Genomic DNA, 22,849 nt, shown 5'->3' with positions numbered 1-22,849 from the left:
CCAGGAGCGGACACAAGAGCGGTGCAGTCAAGCTCGTGACTCCACGTTTATTAGGGAAAACCTGCGCGATTAAGACTCACAATCACACCGTGAAATTCATGACAACACAGATTCCAAATCACCACAAATTATTCTGATTTCGGCGAGACATCGTGCCCACGCGGCGACGGGTCCGGCTAGAGACGCGGACACCCCTCTGCTCCCTGTGGCTCGCTCGGCGTCTGCTTGGGGAGGGGCCGGTCAGTGCATCCATAGAGCTGCTTGGACCAGGCGGGGGTGGGCGGTGGGGGTGGCTGGAGGCGGGGCCGCAGGCAGAGCGGGCTTGGGGTACCCTCCTCTTTTCTCCGGAATGGGTGGGAGCAGCTGCCAGACCAAGGTGGGGGACCCGAGTACCCTCATTCCATGGGTGGATGGTCCACCCTCAGTGACGAGCTCTGGGGACAGTGGTGGCCTGGCCCTCTGGGCGGAAGCTGTGGCCTCAGGAGCAGCCCCTCCACAGCTCCTGCACTGCGCCAACGTCTCTGCAGAGCGATGGAGCTGGGCCTGGGCCTGGGTCCTCTGAACGGGACTCGATTGTGGGCGTCCTGTATTTGGCAAGGGCTGGGCCTGCCCTGCCCTGCCTGCCACCTCCCTGGGTCCAACTGGGCCCTGGATTTGAGGCTGAGGGTGGGGTCCCCACAGACCCTGTCGGGGCCAGTCCTTTGTCCCCGCTCAGGGAGGCTCCCTGGGGGCTGCCCCCAGCTGGGCTGCTTCCTGGCCGGACATGGGACAAACCCAATGCCCAGGATGGCTGGCCTGACCCCTACCACTGTGTCCCGGGGATCATGCAAGCGACGTGGGGGGGGGGCCACCGCCTCAGAGGGCCTCAGAGGGCCCCTGCCTGGCCAAATTCTAGTACCCGCTGGCTGGGAACGGGAGGTCTTGGTGGGCCCCCCAGCCCAGGCTTGAGAGCCCACTGGGTGTCCAGGGCCTCGGAGAGCTGGGCTGCTCTCTCAGGCCTTCGAGAGGTGGCTGAGGCCTGGTGGTGCCCCCACTGAGTGGGCAGTGGGGTGGGCCTCCCCCCCCAGGCCTGGGCCCCAAGCCCCCATCAGGAGCCCTCCTCGGGGCCCCTGCCGGGCACGGTCAGCTGTTCGTAGGTGGGCAGTGCGTTGCTGGGCAGGAAGAGCTCGGGGTTGATGGAGCCGCCGCTGCAGGGCTGGGCCACCTGGGCCCCACCCCCTCCGGGGGCCCGGCTGCCCGGGGTGCCTCCGCGGTGCAGGGAGAGCAGCTGCTGCAGCATGTCCGTGATGAGCTCCAGCCTCTGGTCCAGCTGTGTCACCTGCGGGGACAGGAGCAGAGGTGAGCCAGGCGGTGGGGGTGGCCCAGGTGTGCAGATGGCCTCAGGGCCTGGGCTCTTTGAGGGCAGGGGAGGGGGTGGGCCTTGGTCACGCCTGAATGTGTGTCCGTGGGTGTCCTGGCCCCGTGTGTGTATGTGTGTGTGTGTGTGTGTGTGTACACGGCCACATGTGCATGGAGGGAGCCTGGCTTGGCAGTTCTCACCTGAGCCTGGAGGCCAGCAGGTGGAAGGGCTCGAGGTCGCAGGGCAGGTCCCCTCCTCCACCTGCCTCAGGGTGCTCCTCTTATCCCTGGCACTGCCACCTTTCCAGCCAGATCTGGACCAACCTCGGGGCTAGCCAGGGCCACAGGCTCCCACGCCTTTCCCGAAGGCCTTTCTGGCACTGAGCCCCGGGGTTACCCGCCACGGATGTGGCGGAGGCCCCATGAAGCTGGAGGGGAGGTGGAGGCAGGACAGACCTGGGGCAGCCGGGGCTGAGAGGGGAGCCCAGGGCTGGAAAGAGGACTCCAGGCCCGAGCGCAGGGACAAGGTGCAGCCGAGGTGGCTCCCCCAGGTCTCCGTCAGATAATAACACCCTCTTTGGGTACCTGGAACACGGGAAAGTCCAGAAATCGTGGGGGAGGGGGAGGAGGTGGCCAGATTGTCACCGGTAAGGGCAAGGCTGCAGGAAGCCAAGCTGCTTCAGGGGAAAGTGTAGCTTGGGGTGAAGCCCGGGGGGCTGAGACGATGTCAGCGCTGGGCTGGGGCCAGTGGCCGGCAGAGCTGGCTGGGGCCGGCCGGTCCCTTGGACCCACCTGTTTTCTGAGGCGTGTGCTCTGGGCTGCCCTAGGCCAGCGTGTCCCTGGACCCATCTGGGCCCCAGGCTGGCTGTGCATCCCGCCCCCAGGACCGGACGGAGCAGGCTGGCCAGGCGGACTGGCGCTGGACAAGACGCTGTGTGGTGAAGGGGCCACAGATCCCGTGGAGCTGGGTACCCGGAGGACCCAGGTTTCAGAGGTGAGCGGGGCACCCCACAGCCCTCCCTCCACGCTGGACACGGCGTCAGAGGGGAAGCGGGGCTGGTGGATGGGGATGAAATGAGAGGAGGGGTCTCTCCTGAGTCGGGGTGGGGGTGGTGGTGGTGCGTGTCCTTTAACCTGAGACCCCACAGCGGGGGGCGGCAGGATGGGGGCTGGAACGTGGAATGCCTGTCCCAGCAGTGCCTGTCAGGACGGCTGCCTGTGAGGTGGGGCCTGTGCCCTTCCCCAGAGGAGGTGGCCCTGGTGACCTGCCCCCCACTCGGCTTTGCCTGGGGGCGGCGGCAGCACGGAGGCTGGCACTGTCTCCTGGGCTCTCCCGGGTTCCAAGGCTCGCCTCTGCCGCCGCAGACTGTGCGGGGTCTGTGACATCAGCCCCACGGCCTGCCAGGGGACGGGGCAGCTGCGTGTCGGAGGCCCCATCACCCCGACCAGGGCCCTAACCTATTTTCCCAGACGCGTGATAGGGAGCTTAGGCTCTGACGGAAGGCGTGCAGAGCTTCTCTGGTTTGACCAGGGTGCGCCCGGGCCCCTCACTCAGCTCCCCACCCCTGTGCTCCCCCAGGCACCTGCCTGACACCCCAGTTCCACCGTCCCCTGAGACCACCCTGCAGACACAGGCCCCGAGGCCCCAGGAGAAGGGTCTCATTTGGGGGCTTTGGCTGGGACCCCTGCAGCCCCCCTACCCAGGTTCCACGAGGAGGCCATGAGGGCTGAAGCAGAGGCTCCTGGGAGGGGGCGCAGCAGGGGGCCCAAGCGGAGCTTAGAGGCCGGGCGAGTGCGGGGAGAGGCAGCGTGGGGTGGGGGGGGATGGCCCACTGTCACACCCAAGTCCATCCGTTTCCTTGGGCCAAGACCCCTGGGCCCCTCAGTCCCACTGCCCACCTCCGCCTGCGGGCACCCATGGGAGACCTCGCACGCCTGCCTGCACAAGCCTTGCACGCGGCTGGTCTGGGCGAGGCTTCGGGTTGCTTCACTGGCAGGCCCCGGCCTGAGTATCGATGGGTTTGGCATCAATTAAAGCACCAAATACATTACAGAAGGAAAATTTGTGGTTTGATACATTTTACGGCCCCCAAACATCCGTAGAAGGCCCAGGAAGGGCCAGTGGAGGAGCCGCTCTGGGGCCTTCTTGGGACAAAAGGAAGTGGAAGAAAGGCTGGGGTTCGGGAAGGGCTGGGGGGCCTGGCCGGGCTGGAGAAGGGTGGACCCCGGGGGGCTGACGGCCTCGGGAGGGGGAGCCGGCCCTAGGGTGCTTCTGCAGCTGCCCTGGCCCTGCCCTGGTTCCAAGGCCGCCTCGGTCCCCTTGACGGCTGCTCACGGCAGACAGGGCTCCGAGGGGCTCTGCGGGTCCTTGGTCCCAGGGGACGTGCTCTCACGAGCCAGACTGCTGCAGGGGGCGGGGGCTGGGGGCGAGCTAGGATCTGGGCCAGAATCCCAGAGCTGGCCCGAAGCCTGGGCCTTGCGCTGCCTCCTGCTTCTCACAGAGGAGGGGGCAGGTCTGGGGAGGAGACCCGTGGCACCGCTGACGGACCAGAGAGGAAACGGGGAGGCCACCGACCGAACCAGACTCCTGCCCAAGGCTCCCAGGCTCTCGCTCATCCCCCTGGGTCTTTCTGGCTGCCCACAGGGCCCCTGTGGGCTCTTGTGACCACCTGTGGGTCCTCCTGCCTGCCTCGTCCCAAGTCTGGTGGCAGGGCTCACCTCCCTCACTCTGTGGCGCGGGGATCGTGGGTGGGCTGACCTTGGTGCCACCCCACCCCCGGGCTGCCTGCTGCTTACCAGGCTCCCTGAGCGTGCCCTGCACTGTCCAGCCCCCACGAGGGCTGTGTGCGGGCCTCTGCCCGGCACACATGGGCCTCCATCATTCTCAGCAGCTGATCGCGTCACCCGAGTGTGAACCGGGGTCAGGCTGGTCCAGGAGGCCCAGTCAGATGCCCCCGCTGAGACCTGGCCAACGTGCTGCTCTGCCTTGGCTTTGGTTTCTGGGCCCAGGAGTCCTGGCCCCGCCTTGGCAGGCTGACTGCAGGATTGGGCAGGACAGGGACAGCCCGGGTGGGACTCTGGGAGTGTGACGCGCACCTGCCACGCTTCCCTGGAGAGGCGGTCCTTGCACGGCCTCCCCTCGGGCCCTACCCGCCCTCCCACCCCCACCCCCACCCCCACCCCCCTCCGCCACCCCAGGCACAGGGCGCCTTTATCTGCCTCGTGTTTGATGGTGACGCCCAGCAAGCCCTTCTCTTGGCTGGAGGGAGCAGCCTGAGCCCAACCCCAGCTGCGCAGAAGACGCCCGACAGGGCAGGTGCCCAGGGGAGGCACCGCCACCCTCCGGGGAGGGCAGGGCCTGCTCTGGGGACCAGGATGGCGTGCCCCAGGAGCCGCTGGGGGACATCGGTTTTGGGGATCTTGGATCTTGTCATGATTTGAAATTTGATAGTGACGAAAAGGGCAAGGCCAACAAAAGCTTCCTTGTTCCCTGCCTCGACTCACCAAATTCATAACCGTAGGACAACTCACGGCCCGCGGAGGAGAAAAAAGCAATTAGAAAAACAGCCAGTGAGAGCGCCCCGGGCGGCTGGTGATCAAACCCCAGGCGACGGGATTCCTGTTTGATGTGGTTATGAATTTGTTTTCAAAAGAAAATCCTGAAAAAGAGTCTTTCAAGGGAAATTTTTGCAGAACCTGCTCGGCCTTGATCCCAGCTCTGGATCTGCTGACGGCCCCGGCCACACCGGCCAAGGTCGGGCCGCAGAGGGGGGGACACTCAGGCCTGGGGCTCCGGTGGCGGGGGGAGCCCCTGACCTGGGGGGCACCTCACGGTGTCCCAGGGTCCTTGGGGGTTAACGTCGACGGGGGACGCGGTCCCTTCTTTGGGTCACAGGGCAGATGTCATCTGTCCTGGACCACGGTCATGGGGCCATTCTCGGGGTGATGCTCAGAGCATTCGATATGAGGCAGCGAGCTGGATGCCGGCCCTGGTGCCAAGCTGGGCTGCAGGGAGTTGGGGGCTCCGGAGCCCCAGGGAGCCCCGCCCAAGCACACATGCTGGGCACAGGCACAGGGACACAGCTGTGACCATCAGCGCGTCTGTGCATAGCTCCCCTGTGCTCTGCCACTCCCGCAACGGGGCTCTTCTCCCCCTGCCCCGCTTCACAGACAGCAGGGAGGAGTGGGAGCTCGGAGCCAGGGCAGGGGTGTTGGGGGGCTGCCACTGGCCTCTCTCCCGCTCTGCCCTGCCACAGGCCCTGCCCAGCTCACAGGCCCCTGCCCGCCTCTGTTCCTGAGCCCATCGGAGTGAGGCCCTGAGTCCCTAGATGAGGCCTGGAGGGACCAGGTGGGGCCCCATCCTGTCCAGCGGGGGTGCTCAGGGCAGAAACCCACCTTCCCTGTCCAGGGCCCCAGCGACACCTCAAAGTCCTCTGGTGGGCAGCCCATCATCCTGCCACCCCTCCCCAAGGTTCGGTTTGCCAGAAACCCCCAGCACGGGGGCAGGACACGGGCTCTGATGAGTGAATTCTGATTGGTGGATAGACGAGTCCAAGTCCGCCCCAATTAGAGTCCAGCCGAGAGATGGCCACCCCTGCCCACAGCTGGCCATGGCCTGGAGCTTCTGGGTCCCCCACCTCCACAGAGGCCACTTCTTGTCCCATGCCTGGCTCTGGCCCTCCCCCTGCAAGCTGTTGTCTGGTCAGGGAGGGGAGTGGGGGGGGTCACAGTGACCTATGGCCTTCGCCCTATACCCTCCAGTGCATACAGGTGATGCTGAACCCTCGGGGAGGGGCACTGGCTGCATCCCCGAGCCTGCCAGCCTCGACCCCTTCTCCTCTGATTGTGACTGGAGGAGAGCCACCCTGATGTGACAGCTGGACACACCCGAGACCCACAGGCTTGACCCCGCGGGGCCCTAGGCCTGGACACAGACGCTGAAGCCACGGTTGTCCTCTCTCTCAGCGCCCACTGTCTTCCTCTGCCAGGTCCTCAGCTCAGACAAAGGCTCCCATCTCAGCATCACACTCCCCATTCTGTGAGCAGAATCGGGAAGCTCCCCGCCTGCCCCTCCATGGCCTCCAGCCCAGGCCAGACGGCCAGCGTCTTATGATAGGACAACTGCAGTAGCCTGCCAGCCAGCCCTTCCCCTGCAGCAAGCGTCTACGCACGGGTCCTTTCAAAGCACAGACCAGGCCACCTCGCTGCCCTACTCACACCCTCCTGAGCACCCATCTCACCCCCAGGAGAGGCCCGAGTCCCTCCTGTGGCCCCCAGACCGTCCCGCTGTGTCTTCTGGCCTCCGCCTCTTCGACCCTCCTCGCACCCTCCGCTCAAGGCTGCTCCGCTGGCCCTCAGACGTGGCGGCGCGTGCCCGTCTCAGGGCCTTTCCCCGCCGGCCGCTCTCCTGCCTGCCTCAGTCAGCCTCACCCTCAGGTCTCACCAAAAGCAGGGATCTGAGGCCACCTCCCTCCTGGGCCGCGGCCCTGGCCATGCCCCCACCGCTCTGATTTCCCCTAAGGCCCCTGGCGAGCGGTTGTGTGCGCTGGCTCTCCCACTAGAATCAGGCTCCTTCTCCTTCCCGTGAACTCGCTGGCACACAGAGCGCCCGTTACTGTTTGTGGAATGAATACGGGGGGGTGCGCCATGCCCTGAGCCTCGACGCCAGGGCCCCCAGGGAACCCTCCTGCCGAGGGGGAGGTGGTGGGGTGCGGGGTCCCCGTCGGCCCAGGAGCTCCCTGCCCGCTGGGCAGCCTGGCCCCGGCCCCTGAGCACACGCAGGGCCTGCGGGCCCTGCCCCCCGGCACGGCCACCCCCCCCAGCCTCCTCGGGGCTCGGGCGGCCCCTCCCCCACGGCGAGAACTTGGGAATAACACCCATAAATCACCCTTGCGTTAGAGCCCGTGGGGCTGGACCGTCTCAGAGCCGGGTATGAGTGGAAATAGATCACAGTGCTTCATAATGTTGTAATTTATGGCAGGAGACGGTGTAATTGTGTTTATGACTTTGTTTTAGTGCTTTAGCTCTTGGAGCAAAATCAACCGTGTTTCTAGCTGCTGAGGTTTTACTGCCAGTCCGCAGGGCGGCCGGTCTGCGAGCTCTCTGTCCTGCACCGGGCGGCGCACCCAACCCGCCCGGGAGACGGCCTCCGTGCCCGGCCCGCGGCCGCCGGGGCTGCGCCGTGTGCACACCGAGGGGCTGCGGGAGGCCCCGGGCGAGGACGCGTCTGGGACGTGCATGCGCGTGTGAGCCGCACGGCAGCGGGACTGGGTCCGTGGGGAGGACCTGGGCACACGGACAGGCTGCCTGGCTCATGCCCGTCTCTGCTGCTTCCCGGTTAGGTGCCCTTGGGCACATCCCCCGGCCTGCCTGGACCCCGGTTCCCCATCCATGTGGGGGGAACGCTGGCAGACGCGCCTTCGGGAGGGTGCTGCAAGCACTGAATGAATTAATGTGTGAGACCACAGGAAAGGCGGCTTGGCGTTTGGCAAACTCCGATTAAGTCTCCTGCTGATGGGTATCGTCTGTCAGTACCGTGAGGGCGAGCCCGAGTTGCACGTGGGCAGAGCGGCCTGAGGGCCCGTCGGTGGGTGTGGTGTGCGTGTGCGTGCGTGTGTGTAGATGTGAGTGCACACGCACGAGTACCAGGGCTTTACAAGGGCAGGGAGATGGGGCCAGAAGGCACGAGCCACCTGGGCACAGTGGGGTAGTTTCCTGCCCCTTCCACCAAATCGCTTTCTGAGCTGCCAAATCGTGCCAGCCCAGCTGCCTGACGTCTGGGCCTTTGTATGGGCTGTGCAGGCGAGCACCCATCCACTGGGTGGTGATGCAGCTGGGAGGGGGCAGCTCCAGGGGTGAGGGCACCCCAGTCAGCACAGGGGCTCTGTTAGGTGCTGGGCACACTCTCCCAACTGGGAGGTGGGTGCCACCAGCTCTGGGACCTGTGGTTGGCAACACACCAGCGGTTCTGTCTGTTTTCAGGGTCCTCTGCCCAGGTGGAGACCAGGCAGGGGCTGAGCCTTGGCCAGAGGAGGTGGGCGATGGGGCCACCCCTTGTGCCTTGGCCCCCAGGACTGGTGCATTGGCTGGACAGCATGAAACAGCCAAGGTGGGCCACCCTCATCCCAAGAGACGTCTAGGACCCTGCCAGCTTGGGGCTGGTCCTTGCTGTCCCCCCCTTAGAGGGTTCTACCTGCCCGCCGACGCCTGGGGTCTGCCAGGGACCATTGGCAGTGCCCCGTGCCAGGTTGACCACGGGGGGGGGGCGGGTCTCAGGGTCATTATCACAAGCCACACCCGTCAATTCCTGTGTTCAACAGCCGGGCCGGTCTCGCCCCCCTCCACACCCAGCTCGCAGCCCCCCATCTGCTGGCACCATCTCCACACAGACGCCCTCAACGCCACGCCCCAGCTCGCGCTCTGCCTGGAGCCCCAGACCTTGTCTTCACCGGATGCAGTCCTGACAGCATCTTGGCACACACGGCAGGTCCCAAGGAGAAGTGACTTGCCCTGAGCCGCGCCCCACCCCATCCTCCCATCTCAGAAGGGGGTGCCAACACCCACACAGAAAGCACTGCCTCCCCCTGCAACCCCCGTCCCCATGTCCTGCCCGCTCTCTAGGGCCCCCTCTGAATCCAACCCCCTCGGACACCCCCATCTAGGCCAGTGGCATCCCAGGCCAGACGTCACCACTGCCTGGCTTGTCCGCTCCCTCCTGTTTGCTCTGGGCAGCAGCCAGGGCGAACAGTTTCCCTCTGTAGGGTTGCCGGTGCACCCAGAGTGAGGTCTCATCCTCTGCGGCCCTGAATCCCACGGCCACCTCGCAGCGCCCTCTGCCCCCTGCAGACCCCGAGCACGCGTCCCTCTTGCTCCTGCACCACGGCCCTTGCACCTGCCACTTCCTCTGCCTGGAAGACTGTCCCCGCCACCATGTAAAGCCACAGCTCAAGTGTTCAGAGGAGCCTTCCCTTCCACCAGCAGAAAGGTCCTGAGGCCAGGCCTTAGACCACGCTGTCGCTGTCGTGTCCTCCCAGGGGTCTCCCAGAGCTGGGCGCACAGCAGGTGCTCAGTACATACATGTGGGATAAATAGAGCAGGTCACCGACATTTGCTGGGTTAGTAAATGAGGCTGCTGCCGTCTCTGGGGGCCCCGGTACCAGGGTGGGGGCAGAGGCCCCCCCCCCAAGCCCACTGCCCTTGCCTCCCCAGAGTGGGAGCTGGCCAGGCCTTTTCATTGTCATTGATTTGTAAGGGCTCTTTATATATTAAAGAAATTTGTCCTTTGACACAGACATCAGAAATGTTTCCTCCCAGGGTGCTACTGCTCTCATGAATTGGTTTCTCACAATTATGGTTGTAATTTTTCTTGCCATACAGAAGCCTTATTTATTTTCTTCACTTTTGGACGTAGTCAGAGTTATGTGTCTTTACCTTTTTGGCTTCTGGGTTTTGTGCCTGCTTGGAGTGGCTTTCCCCATTCCAGGACAGGAATTTTTTTTTTTTTTTCTTGGCCATCTTAGATTTGGATTTTACCTTTAAATCTTGGAATGGTGTGGAACTGATTTTGAGACGCAGACCTGTTTTCAGCAACCAGCCTGTGGATCCATCACATTTCACTCAAGCATGTGCCTTTTCCCCGTGGAACTAGAGCATTCTTTTTGTGCATAAGCTTTGTCGTCTACACCCAACCGGTTTACTTATGGCGGCCTTACTACATGCTTGGCTAGCAGGTGGCAGGGCTGTTCTTTCTGGAGAGGAAGGGCTTTGGCGGCTCCATCCAGGGCGTCCAGCAGGGGAGGTGGCCAGGGGAACGTGGACCAGCTCGCCCAGATAACCTCAGGGACCTCCGCCCTTGGCCCCCCATCTAAGACGCCTCGCTCCTCTGCTCAGAACCTGGAGAGCCCCGCCTCTGAGCGCTGAACCAAAGTGAAGTCTTGGAGAGGCAGGGGTGCCACGAGCTCCAGGCTGCTCCAGCGGGAGGCCTCCTCTCCGCCAGCTCCCAGCCCTTCCCTTCACCCCCGCGGCCAGAACCATCCTCCTGGATCCTCTCACGGCTCCTACCCTCAGTGCGTCCGCGTTTCTGCTCGACTTGCCTCCCCGCGAGGCCTCCCCGGGCTGTGCATTAAGTGCTGCCGTCTGCCCTGCCGATGCCTGCGCTCCATCCGCGTTCTTTGCCTCTGCAGATGGCACTGGTTCACCGATGATACTTCTCGTCTCATGCCGCGCCTCCCCCACTCAGGAGGCAAGCCCGCGGGGGCTCTGCGTGTGCCGCGTTTACCCACGTGCGCTGTCCATGCTCCTGGACCCTTAGCCACCTCCTCCCTGCCCCTGCATCTCTGCCGGGGCCACACTGGTGCCCAGAGTTATCCACCATCACTGCCATGTGGTGCCCGCTGAGGCCGCCCTGCGTGGACTTCGGGATGGAAGGCGCGTGGCTCAGAGCTGGCGGAGGGGTCAGGGGTGCTCAGGAGCCCCCAGGTGGCACATGGCCCACCCCGGGGTGCACATGAACTTCCTCATTTGCCCCTGCTGGAAGGGGGCCTGGGCAGTGGGGACCAGGGTACACAGAGGCGGGGGAGCTGCTCTCACCAACCCAGTGGGGGGCGGGGAGACCCTGGCCCAGGACGGGCAGGGCTTGGGTCTCCCAACCGGCTGGCCAGCCCCTAGCTGGGGCCTGGGCGGGCGGGGGTGGGGGGTGCGTCCTGCCAGCAGAGGCCCAGTGGGGCGGCTGCCCATCTGGCCCACATCGGGCAGCCCCAGGCTGGCCGACTCAGCCGCCCTGCTCGGGGCCGGGCGAGTGGGAATGCAGGGCAGGCTGGAAAAAGGCGCTGGAAGCCGAGAGGCCGTGTTTGTGTTGGCGGCGGGTGGACGCCCTGCGTTTGCTTCTCACCTCCCCCTCCCGCACTGCCCCTCTGACGAGCCTCGAAGTCCCGGAAGCCAGGGGGACGCCGGGCAGAACACTTTGTACCGGGAGCCAGCGAGCGCTCGGCCGCCGCCGCCAAAGCCTGGCCCGGGGAAGGCAGGCGGCTGGGCGACACGCACGCAGCCCAGTGATGGCGGGCAGGTGGGCAGGGGCTGCCCAGCAGCTCCGTCGTCATTGTCCCATCTGCCTCTGGCTGATGCTAATCCAGCCTGGCTGCCCCCTGAACCCCCCACCCTGGGGCCCGAGGCCAGGATGTGGGCAGTTTAGGAGTCCTGCCCCCCGGGCCGCCCAGCAGTGCCCCTCCAGGTGGCTTGTCCTCCCTGGAGCCCTCCAGAGCCAGCAGGCCTCTCTCTGTCCTTACCTCCCATCCTTGCCCTGGTGATACCCCTGCAGGCCACCCGACCACTCTCAGGACAAAGACACAGCCCTGCCTCGGCCAGAGGGCCCCTTACGGTCTGGGCCCTGTGTCCCAGCTCGGCCACTGCCCCTTCCTGCTCTGCACTGGCTTCCATCTGTGTCCTGGTTGTGCTGTAACTGTCTCTGCCTCAGGGCCTTTGCACCAGCTGGCCCACTTTCTCGAACATTCCACTGCTCTCCCAAGCCAGCAGACAGGTCTCATTCTTCAGGCCCCAAAGCAAGCATCTCCTCCTGAGAAGCACCCCTTTTCCTCCCTGCTGGTTTGCCAGCCATTAACTCCCCGCTCTGCCCCTTCCAGCCACTTCGGTCTGCCTGGGCACCGCTTGTACCATCTGCTTCTTAAATGTCCACCTCCCTGAAAGCGGGGACGCTGCTGGGCCATTCGTGACCCCTCAGTGGCTGGGGGACTCTGGGCCCCCGTCACCTCCCTAGCAGGGACAATGAGTCTGTGCTGCAGCTCGAAATGGAGATTCCTGGGTAGGTGGTTGAGGTGTCTGGGGGCCTTGGGGAAGAAGGAGCCCCCCTGTGTGTCCCCCCTGCCCCCGTCTCCCAGCACCTCCCTGCTGCCTCTGACCACGTGCCTGTCCACACAGCCTGGCGTGGCTTCCCTCTGGCCACCCTGGGCTGTTCCCGCTCAATCCAGGACTGTGCCCACTCTAGTGACACCTGCACAGCTTCCCAGGCGGCCCCCTGACTGCACAGGCCCCAGAGTTTCTTTTCTGCGACCACCAGGGCCTGTTGACCCCAAGCCCACCCGCCTCCAGGAGAGCGCCTGCCTGCCCCCTACCCGACAACACGCTCTGCCCAGCTGGAGGCCTCGCTCGTCCGTCAGCCCCTTTACAAGGGTTTGCACGATTTAAGGAGATGGAAGCTTTTCGAAAACGTTCTCCCTCAAAAGTAAAAGCGTTTCACAGAAACACCCCCTTTGCCCGGGCCCATCCCGCTCGGGGCCCCCTCCCAGGTAACTGGCTGGCGAGCTGCTGTTTACCCCTCCAGCCCTTTCAAAACACGAGCTCCCGCACGCAGCCCAGGACCCGTCGTGGCGGGCTCAGCATACACGTTAGCCGGAGACGCTGGGCTCGCTGTCGCTCAGCTCAGGTTTGGCGACTGCCCGTGTGGGAACCTGTCCACGGAGCCCGCTCCTCAGGGTGGCAGGGTGGCGAGCCTTTCCACGGGAAACGCCACGCTGTCCGTGTCCGTCCGTGGACGGTGCGGCTGACTGCTCCGCAGGCAACCCCGGGGTGGGGGCACTGCTCAGGAGTGGGCTTCGTGGCAGTAGCGGCTGCAGAGGTGGCAGTGGCAAGGCTGGCCCCACAGGGCCCTTCCGCGCGGCTTCCCAATGGGCTGGCTCCCTGAGAGTGGGAGCTGCCCCCACCCCCCGCCCTGACCTGGAGGAGGGACCCATCCCTGGCCTGTCCTCCTGTCCTCCGGGTGCACCCAGGCGCTCAGCCTGCTCCCCTCTCCCCAAATCCCCGCACCCAGCCCGCTGGATGGCTCTCCCAGCAGGCCCGCCTCGCCAGTTCTCCTACCCCGACAGCGAAACAAACCCACCCAGCCCTCTCTCAACATTGCCACCACTGCCCGTCTCTCCTTGGAGGCGTTGTGCCCTGTTCTCTGGGCCTCGGCCAGGCTGTGCCACGTCCAGTGCGTCACACAGACCTCCCACGAGGGCCTCCCCTGGGCTATGACCCTGCGGCCCAGCAGCAAACACTGCCTGGCTTCCCTCCTGCCACTACTGTCAACGCTGGGGTCCCCTGTCCTCTCTGGCCAGGGGATGGGATGCCTCGGCTTGGCTCTTGGTGCTTTTCTTTGCTCGGCGCCGCTTGGGGACCTGGGCCAGCTTGTGGCCTCACATCTGGCCACACGGACGCCTCCAGCCCAGACCCAGGATGCCCTCCGGCTGCCCTCCGGCTGCCTGTCCGGGGCTTCCCGGGGCATCTGGAGGGCGGCGTGTCCTTCCCGGGCCTTAGTCTCTCTTCCACCCGCGCCTCTCGCCATTCCCGGCTCAGCCACGAGGTCAGGCCAGACACCGTGCGGTCACCCCCAGACACACACACACCCTCCTCTTTCTCTCACCTCTCTCATCTGATCCGGCCACAAAGGCACCCGGCACGGCTGAGGCTGGAGACCTTCGGGGCCCGGCCACTCCATCCAGAATCCGAGGGAGCCTCCCACCCCTTCAGCCACCGCCCGGGGCCGGGTCAGAGCAGCCCCCGCCCTGCCCCAGGGCTGCTTCGGTCTCCCATGGGTTCTCCCAGGGCCACTCTTGGGCCTCGGAGTGGGGGCATTCGAATGGGCTCCTCATGCCCTCAGCGTCAAGGCCTGGGTCACTGCAGGGGCCCCGTGGCCGGCGGGATCTGGCCAGGTCCTCCCTGCTGCCCCAGCCTGGGGGGCCTTCTGTCCAGGCCCCAAACCGCCACGGGCTCTGTGTACCTGCCCGCCTCTATGAGGCGGCTCCTCTGTACAAGCTTCACGCCGCCTCCTCTAAGTGTTCGCGCAGATGCCCCCCTCAGGGCCCGCCCGGGTACTCTTTCTGCAAAGACACACCTGCCCTGCACCCCCGGGACACTCAGCTCCTTGAAGGTGGGGCTTCTGTCTTGCCACGTCGCAGCTGCTGGCCCAGCGCCTGGCACACAGTGGCGCTCGGGAAACGTGTGCAGAATGAGTGGGTGGCCTCCACTGGGGGCCAGGGCTGTCCAGGTCAGCCCCAGGGAGGGCGGCCAGCAGAGGGGCCGAGGGGCTCGGCCTGGGTGCGCGCGTGAGCACAGGCAGAGTTCCATCAGAGCTGGGCTGGGCCCACACTGGGGAGTGGGTGAAACTGGGGGCTGTCACAGGGAGAAGAATCCAGGGGCTGGAAGAGCTGGGGTACAGGCTGGCCCCCGAGCCTAGGGGGCCATGTCTGCCTGCCCTCCAGGTGCCGGGGTGACCGGTCTCCCTGCCTTTCCTGCCTCCGTCCTGGCCTGGAAACAGCAGCCCCATGACTCAGCGGGCCAGGGCTGGGCTGCAGCTGCAGCTGGCCCAGACAGGCGGGCAGCCCCCTGGCCCCCCGGGCCCCCCAGGCCCACACCCAGGACAGGCCGTCCTGCCCCCACCCTCACTTCTGGCTCCTGCTCTTAGGACAGAATTCTCTGAGTTAGCTTCCCTGAGGCTGGAACCAGGTTGGAGTCTGGGCTGGGGGGCTCTGGGCTGGGGTCCCAGACCCTGAAATCTGGAGCCCAGCCCCTTTCCTGGCACCTGGGCCTCGTGGGGAAGGCGACAGAGAAGCCCCCAGTGGCGAGGCCGGAGCGCCCTTCCTGGAACCTGCCTTCCTGGGGAAGCCGCAGGGACTTCCGCACCCCCCCCAACCCCTAGCACCAAGCCCTGCACCCTGCCTGGCTCTGGAGGCCCGGCCTGGGGCTTGGTGGGCCCTCCCCGCCCGTGGATGTGACAGCGCCCTGCCAGGCCTGTTCTCTCCCGGCTTAAGGGACCCACAAGCCCTGAGCCAGGAGCCCCTCAACCCCATTGGCGACCCGCTGCTTGCACAGTCTCAGGCCGGGGACCGCTGTCCCCCACAGGAGGCCCAGCCTAGACTCTCCATGCTGGGGGAGCCAGAGCAGACGCCGAAGAAGAGGCCCCCGCAGGCTCGGGCTGGGACGGGATGGAGGAAGGTGGATACAGACGCCCAGGCCTGGCGTGTCTCTGGCCCCTCGGTCCCCGTCCTCTTTGCCCCCCACGCTGGCCTTGGTGCTCCCTTTCCTGGCAGTTCAAGGGCCAGCACCCCTCCCGCCTTCCTGCACACTGCTCACCTCCCCCCGTGGAGCCCCTGACCCTCCACGGCCCAGCTCGGCTCCCAGGTCGCTGGGTCACGACCCAGACACATGGGCATGTGGCCCTGGAGGCCTGGGCTGTCACCCAGCTATGTAGGGGCACAGTATGGGGGGGCACCTCTTCCCGGGGCCCTGGCAGAGCTCCCTGTGGCCAAGAGGACGTGCCTGCACCTCCGCCCCCACCCTGAGGCCGGCCGGCTGGCCGGCCGCGCCCGGGAAGCGGGTGAGGAGGTGGGAGCAGGTGGGGCAGGAAGTCGCTGGGGCTCCAGGCCAGGCCCGAGGGCTCCAGCCCCATCTGGACATATTTGGCAGGTCTCGCTCCCCCAGCTCCCCCTTCCCCGGTGCCCTGGCTCACCTTCCCCACTGCTGCCTGTGGCCCCGCCCCGGCCAGCGGCCCCCATCCTGCCGCGGGACTGCCAGGTCCCCAGCCTGGGGCCCAACCACCTGCGAACGTGGGACCTGGCCTTCAGTCGCCTGCTCTGCGGCTGAGACAGGGTGGCTTGAGGACACTCCAGGAGGCGGAGGCAGGTCAAGACCGTGTCCTCCCCACAGGGGGTGTGGCCCTTGGGCACGTTCGGTCACGGACAGGGTACAGGGTGCTGTGACCATGGTGGCAGATGCCAAGGGTAGACCTGGAGCATGGCGGCTACACCCAGGTGCCCACCCTGCGGCTCAGGTGACTCACTGATCTGAGGCCTTCAGGGAAACCCTGGGGCAGGGTACAAATTCTGAGAGCTCCAGGGTCCTGGGGGAGAAGCTGGGGGGCTGGGCCTTGGAGGGGGCTGGCTTTCAGCCTCTTCCTCCCCGCCCCCAGCCTGGGTGGGAGAGGCTGCAGGGCAGGGCGGGGCCGCCTGGAAGGAGACGGGGGTCTCTGGACACGATGCACCCTCAGCCCGGTTCCCTGGGGCTCCAGGGGCCCCTTTAGTGCTGGCACCTGGGGCAGCGGCTGCAGCTCTGGGGCCCTCGAGTCTCTCACCTGCCAGCTTCCATGGAAGCCCCTTGGCTTCCCTGCCATTAGGGGAACGCCCCCCCCACCCCCACCCAGGGCGTCTGCATCAGTCTCGGCTGCATCCGTGTCTCAGGGGCGTCCCCTGCACCCCTGGCTAAGGGCTCCCTCCTAACCACTGAGGCCCAGCATCTGTCCTGGAGCCTCCTAATCCCTGGCTGGTCTGGATGGTTCCAGCCCCTGGTCTGGCCGGCAGGTCTTCTGCCCGTGGCCGGCCTGCACACCCCAGGAGTAGCCAGCCTCCACCAGCAAGAGTTTGCAGGGGGACCCTTTGGGTGAGAGGGTGTGGGACCAGGTCAAAGGCGATGCCCCCCCAGCAGGGGATCTGCCTGCTCCCCCCACTCCATCTCCAAAGCCCCAGATCCTGGCCAGGCTGTCTGTGGCTCTGGGTGACCGCGGTGTCCCTTGCTGTCCTGCTGCTGCGCTCTGGCACCCACCTCAGTCCTACGACCTGTGACCTTAGGGATTCCCCAGCCCTGACCCCTAGTAGGTGGCCTAGTGGCCAGGGTGCTGGAGGGGCCGGGGTGGGGTGACCTCTGGGGTGGGTCAGAGGTCTGAGGACTCTGGGAGTGGCAGGAGCTCCCAGGAAGGCCTACAATGCTCGGAAGTGTGGGGAGGCCTCCACCCGGGAAGGAGGCCCCGGGCTGGCGGGGGGCCCACCTGGCCTGGGCTGACCTGCAGGCTGATGAGAGATTCAGGCCGTCCCCCGGCTCCTGCCCACCTTCCTGCTCCTGGGGCCCAGAGGAAGCACTCCTGGGGACACTGGGCCTGGGTGGGGGCGGGGGGCGGGCCCCGGGCTGACCGGACTGGGTGTGGTCCGCAGACTTCTGGGAAGATCTGGGCCGCCCGCTGTCACAGCCTGTAGGGTCCCCATTAGTGCCTGGATCAGGCCTTGGAGACCTTCCCTGGTACCTCTAGGATCACAGCTCCGGGGGCCCCACCCAGGCAGGAAGCCAGGCCCTCTGTCAACCAGAGTTAAAGTGGGAAAGGGGGGGCCCACCAGCGGGCCCTTCGCTGCTGCCCCATCTCACGTGGCCCCAGCCCCCGGCACCCAGAGGCCTCCTGTCCGGGGGCCAGGCAGTCCCGTCTGCACCCGCGGCATGAGGACACACCTGGCCTGCCTCCCTCCTGCTCTCCTGCTCCTCCCAAACCTGGCGGCGCACCCCCACTTCTGGCTGCCCGTCTCCGCCCGCCCGGGCACCATCAGACCTCCCAGCCTCCCCTCCATTCCGGAGTTTTCTTAGCATCGGCAAACCCACCTGAGAGCTCCCATGGGGCTATAGCTTTTATCCCCAGTTCCTGACCCAGAGGCAACAGCCCACACTCTCCACTGTCTCTTGGCTTTCTTGGTATTTCTTTTTCATCTTCTGAGGGCCCCACCTGTGGCACATGGAAGTTCCCAGGCTAGGAGTCGAATTGAGCTGCAGCTGCCAGCACACACCACCACCACAGCAACACCAACACCAGATCCGAGCCACATCTGCGACCTACACCACAGCTCACGGCCACGCCAGAGCCTTAACCCACTGAGCAGGGCCAGGGACCGAACCCGCCTCCTCATGGACTCTGGTCGGGTTTGTTACTGCTGAACCACAATGGAAACTCCTATCTTGGCATTTCTAAACCACATACTTGTATGGCTAGTCCTTGCTTTTGAAGCGTTAGACACTGTTGCGTGACTGCCTAACATGGAGGATGAGAGGTCACGATTTGGTCTTCGCAGCTCCCGCTTCCTGCCACCCCCACCCTCTCAGTAGAGTGAGACTGCCATTCTAGGCTGAATAAATATTTACGGTTTGCATTTCATGTAAACACTGAGCAACTTTATATCACTTAAATATATACCTTCAGCCTATTATCTTGATCACAGAAATGCTGTTTCCAGCCAAGTCATGTGACCTTCTATTATAACTTTATGTTTTCCCTGAAGTTAAAAATTGCCTTTGTGTTCTGCTTAGTTTTCAATGCACCACACTCGTTCATTCTTGAACTCTCTTCCAGAATTGTAAAGCTTCTATTTATCCTGCTGAGAATGCCAGCAATCTATCCCTCTTACTGTTTTTTCCTTCTGGAAGTTTCTTCCTAGGCCCCTAGAAGGATGAGTAACTCCTGCTGAATAGTTTTTTTTTTTGTTTTGTTTTTTTGTTGTTGTTGTTGCTATTTCTTGGGCCGCTCCCGCGGCGTATGGAGATTCCCAGGCTAGGGGTCGAATTGTAGCTGTAGCCACCGGCCTACACCACAGCCACAGCAACTCGGGATCCGAGCCACGTCTGCAACCTACACCACAGCTCACGGCAACGCCGGATCATTAACCCACTGAGCAAGGGCAGGGATCGAACCCGCAACCTCATGATTCCTAGTCGGATTCGTTAACCACTGCGCCACAATGGGAACTCCCTGCTGAATAGTTTTGATGTTAGACTTTCTTTCCCCAATGTCTTGGGTGTGTCCTTGGCCTCTCTTTCTTTGGGGCTGGGGGTGCTGGATCTCCCTGGTTCTTAGACACTGTGTTTCTCTGTCTTGGTTTTCTCCTCCTTGTGCTGGAGCACATCCTCCAATAACTTTCTGAGAAAAGGTATGCCATTGGTAAAACTTTTGACTGTGCCCGTCCGAAAATGTCTTCAATGTACTCTCAGACTTGAGTTTGACTGGGTTTGGAATCCTGATGGAAAATAATTTCCTTTTGGTGCTGCGGACAGTGAAGCAAACAGAGGGCAGGGTGCTGGTGCTTTTGCCCTGGGTGCTCCTGTGCACTGGGACACCGTGGGTGGCAAAATTCCCTCTGGATTCGGCTGCCACCACTGTCATTTTCTCAGCCACAACTGGGACCAAGCCCCTGGCTCTGAATGAGTCCATCATCTCCTTGCTGGCTGCTCTCTTTACCCACCCCCACACGCCCACCTCAGCCTACACACACTCAGGAAGCCGTACATCGGAGCTTGGCGCCTGTGGGCTTAGAGCCGAAAACCCACCTACGGTTTCTGATGGAGGAAAATTAAATCTGAACTCCTTATGGGGGCTGCCAGGCCCCAATCAGGCCCCTACCAGAACCCACTGTCACCTCATCCCACTTATCCAAGCCCCACTGACCTGGCAGCCGCTGTCCCCTGACACGCAAGGCTCTCTCACCCCAGGACCTTAGGACCGACGCTCCCTGCCCACAGCTGCACTTATAATAAAGGTTTGTTGAGCGGCTTAGTGAACGAGCGAGTGAGTGAATGGTTCCCCTCCCCCCCCCAAACCAGAAACACAGGGACTGTCAAAGGCCCAGGGGGTGAGGGGTGGGGGGCAGGAGCGGCTGAGCGTGGCTCAGGCGGCCCTTCCTCTGCCCCTGGATGTCGGTCCAGCTCGCGCCCAGCCTCGTTGGCTTTCTGCTTCCATATCACTTCTTGGAGACTCCCCGGCCCACCTACCACTCTGCTCACTGACCCCCCACCAGCTTCTTCCCCCTGGTCTCTGCTGTCCCACCACCTGCGCCCCACACCCCCAGCTTGCTGGCTTTGCGTCCTCCCCTCCCTGGACTGAGCTTCCTGAGGAAGGGGCCTGTGTGCACCCCCACCTCCCTCCCCGCCCAGCACTTGGGGCCACTCCTGGTCCAGGTCGGGGCTCGAGTCAAGGGATCCGGGTGGAGGCAGTGCTGGGCCCCGGGGTGAGGGGTGCCTGGGGAGCCCCACTCCTCTGCCTCCCTCTCTGCCCCCGCCCAGACCCACAGGGGCCGGGCTAGGCGGGCTGGGCACCCCCCCCCACCTCCCCATGTGCCCTGGAGCCCTGTCCCCACCAGCTGCAGATCCGCCGTGTGAGAGCTGCGGGAGGGCGGCCGCGGGGGTGGGGGAAGGGCTCGGGGCCGGGCCTGGCGTGCGCCCTCCAATCAGCCGTCCTCCGAGTTTCCGTGACTGTCTGTGCGTAACCGCACGGCGGTTTCCATCGGCGCTGCCAAGTGGCGGCTGCCGGGCCTGGCCTCGGGTTCTGATCCCCGACAAGCCTGCGCTCTGCCAGGCAACCCGGGAAGTGGGGGAGCCCGGCGGGGTGGGGTGTGTGTGTGTGTGTGTGTGTGTGTGTGTGTGTGGTGGGGTGTGTGTGTGTGTGGTGGGGTGTGTGTGTGTGTGTGTGTGCGCGCGCGTAAAGGGTTAAGCTGCCCTCCACCGCCCCGTCTCAATTTCTTCATTTCTCAAAGGCCGGGCCCTCTCTCTTTCCAAGTCACAGCTGACGTGAAATGTAGCCTTAAAATGCAGCTGACATGAAAAACAATAGCGCTCCCTCGGAGAGGTTCTGCTGCGGGCTGGCCGGCCCCCCGCCCCCCAATAATTACTCAAGACATTGGCATGAGCCAGGCCTGGTTAGGTAACAGGCTGCTTGCTCCGGAGACTTATAACTCACAGGCAGCTACACATGATCTCTGCAGACAACAAAATCGTTTCCAGGATGGCGGGGAGGGCGAGGCCTCGGGGAGGGGGGCCGGGGGCAGGAGGAGCTGGGGCCAGGCCGAGTGGGGGGGAGTCCGAGGGAGGGCCTCCCGGGGGCCCCAGAGATGTAGGCTGGGAACTTGAGGGGGGAAGTATCTGTGGGAAGTTGTTCCCTTCCCCCCGGCCCCCCCACCCCAGTGTGTGCTCTGAGAGTCCCACACTTGCTCTAGTCCCTGGAGGGTGAGGCCACCCTGGTCCAGTCTGTTACTGAGCAAGACACAGGGGACACTCATTCATACTGAAGTGTGAATGACTACCCTTCTCTGAGGAAGATAATTAAATTGTCTGTTTACCGTCCACGGCCCCACGGTACATGACTCCCTCAAGGGCAGGTCCACATACTTTCCCCCGTGTTCCCAGCGCCTAGTACATAGCAGACATTCAGAAAATGCTTGTTGAAGACAAGGACATCGAACCCAAAGAAGGAAGCATCAAGACTGTAACTTCGGGCACAGGGGGTGGGGCCCCTGGCAGCCAGTGCTGAAGGGACGCTGGCAAGGGGATGGCCGCGGCCGGTCCCGCCCCAGGCCCGCGTTCGGAAACCCTGGGCCCCTGGAACCCTCCTGCAGGGAACGCCCGTTTCCCTGGAAGGATGCTGAGCCCAGGGAGGCGGAGGACTCGGAACGTGTGGCTTGGGAGGGCCTTCCTCTGGCCTCCTCGGCCGTCCGTCTGGGTTTGCACCCAGCAGCCCGGCAGCCCGCCCAGGCCCAGGGAGCCCGACCGCCGAGGCTGCAGAGGGAGGATCCAGCAGAGGCCCGGCCTCAGCTGTAGCCTGGGGAAGCCTCACCCCCACCCCTCTGGGCCCTTTTCCTCCGTGACCATCTCTGGACACAAGGATAGCCTTCTCCAGGGTCATCTGACCTTGGGCTCAGGCCCCTGTCTGAGGTCAAGTGCACCACTGCTCCCGCGCTGGCCTGGCGCGCAAACCAAGGTGTGGATGGCGGGGCCGGCCCTGCACTGGGCAGAGCCAGCCCTGGGGACCAACACCTGTTGGCCCTGCCCCGAGTGCCCACCTCCTCGTCCTGTCACTCAGGCCGCAAGGACTTATGGGGGGGCACTGACTCTGTGCTGGCTGGGGGTCCTAGGGACCCAGGTGGTGTGATTCACGGCCCCCCCATCACGTCAGCAGTGTCTGGTTGGGTCCACGTGGACAGAGCAGTGGCTCCAGGTCAGACCGAGTAAGGAATCAGTGGCCCTCGGTGGCCACACCCAAGGCGACGTCCCAGCCTCACTTCCTGTCCTCTGGACGGCCCCATGCACCCCTTCACAGGGTCACCTCCTGAAGCTTCTGGGAGCCCAGATTCCTCCCCCAAAGTCTCTTGCTGGCTGAGCCCGTGCGCGCCCTTCTTTTGGAGCCGCCTCCCCGCTGCTCTCAAGCTTATTCTCCGCTCCAACCCCTCCTTTGGGCCTCACATCCTAATTGCAGGCGACACCCACACGGCGCCCCCGCACAGAGGTCCCAGAGTCATGTGCCCTGCCCTCTGCCAGGTTCCCTCCTGGAAACCCCCTCGGCCTCCCCTCCCGCACTGCGCGGCCAAGCCAGGGCCCGGGGTGGGGGTCTTTCCTGACGATGCCCCCACCCACGCTCCCATCTCCCACCTGTCCCCAAGTCTGAGGATTGCACCCCCTGAATGTCCCTGCATCACTTCCTCTCCCCCTCCCTCCCAAGACCTCAGCCACGGCCCCTCCTCCCACCCCTGTATCATCTCACATTCCAGCCAGAGAGCTGCTCACCCGCCAATGCTGCCAGAAGAGCTTGTGACCCGTGCACATGCGTGGGAGAGTGCGGGTGGGTGCATGTGAGAGTAACTCCAGGGCTGTCCTCACTGCAGAGCTTACGATGAAAAAGGATCATTCGGGGCCTCAGCTCACAGCCCAGTCCCATTTGTAGGGCAGC

At 64.4% G+C, this 22,849-nt stretch overlaps 1 protein-coding gene and 1 long non-coding RNA gene across 2 annotated transcripts in view; one reads left to right on the top strand and one right to left on the bottom strand.

The window, feature by feature from the left end:
- Positions 34–22,849, bottom strand: part of KCNQ1 (potassium voltage-gated channel subfamily Q member 1) — a 313,788-nt gene continuing 290,972 nt past the window's right edge. The window contains exon 16 of the mRNA XM_021082619.1: positions 34–1,318. Within this exon, the coding sequence (XP_020938278.1) occupies positions 1,088–1,318 (231 nt within the window). The 3' untranslated portion in view covers positions 34–1,087. The remainder of the gene's footprint in view (positions 1,319–22,849) is intronic.
- LOC110259224 lies at positions 1,207–2,652 on the top strand. The gene is made up of 2 exons (XR_002341395.1): positions 1,207–1,338; positions 2,166–2,652. It is a non-coding gene; the product is annotated as an uncharacterized LOC110259224 (long non-coding RNA).

Source organism: Sus scrofa, chromosome 2, assembly GCF_000003025.6.
Source record: "Sus scrofa isolate TJ Tabasco breed Duroc chromosome 2, Sscrofa11.1, whole genome shotgun sequence".
In the NCBI taxonomy this organism is placed as follows: Eukaryota; Metazoa; Chordata; class Mammalia; order Artiodactyla; family Suidae; genus Sus; species Sus scrofa.
Note: the sequence above shows the minus strand (reverse complement) of the source record. Positions and strands in the feature narration are given on the sequence as shown.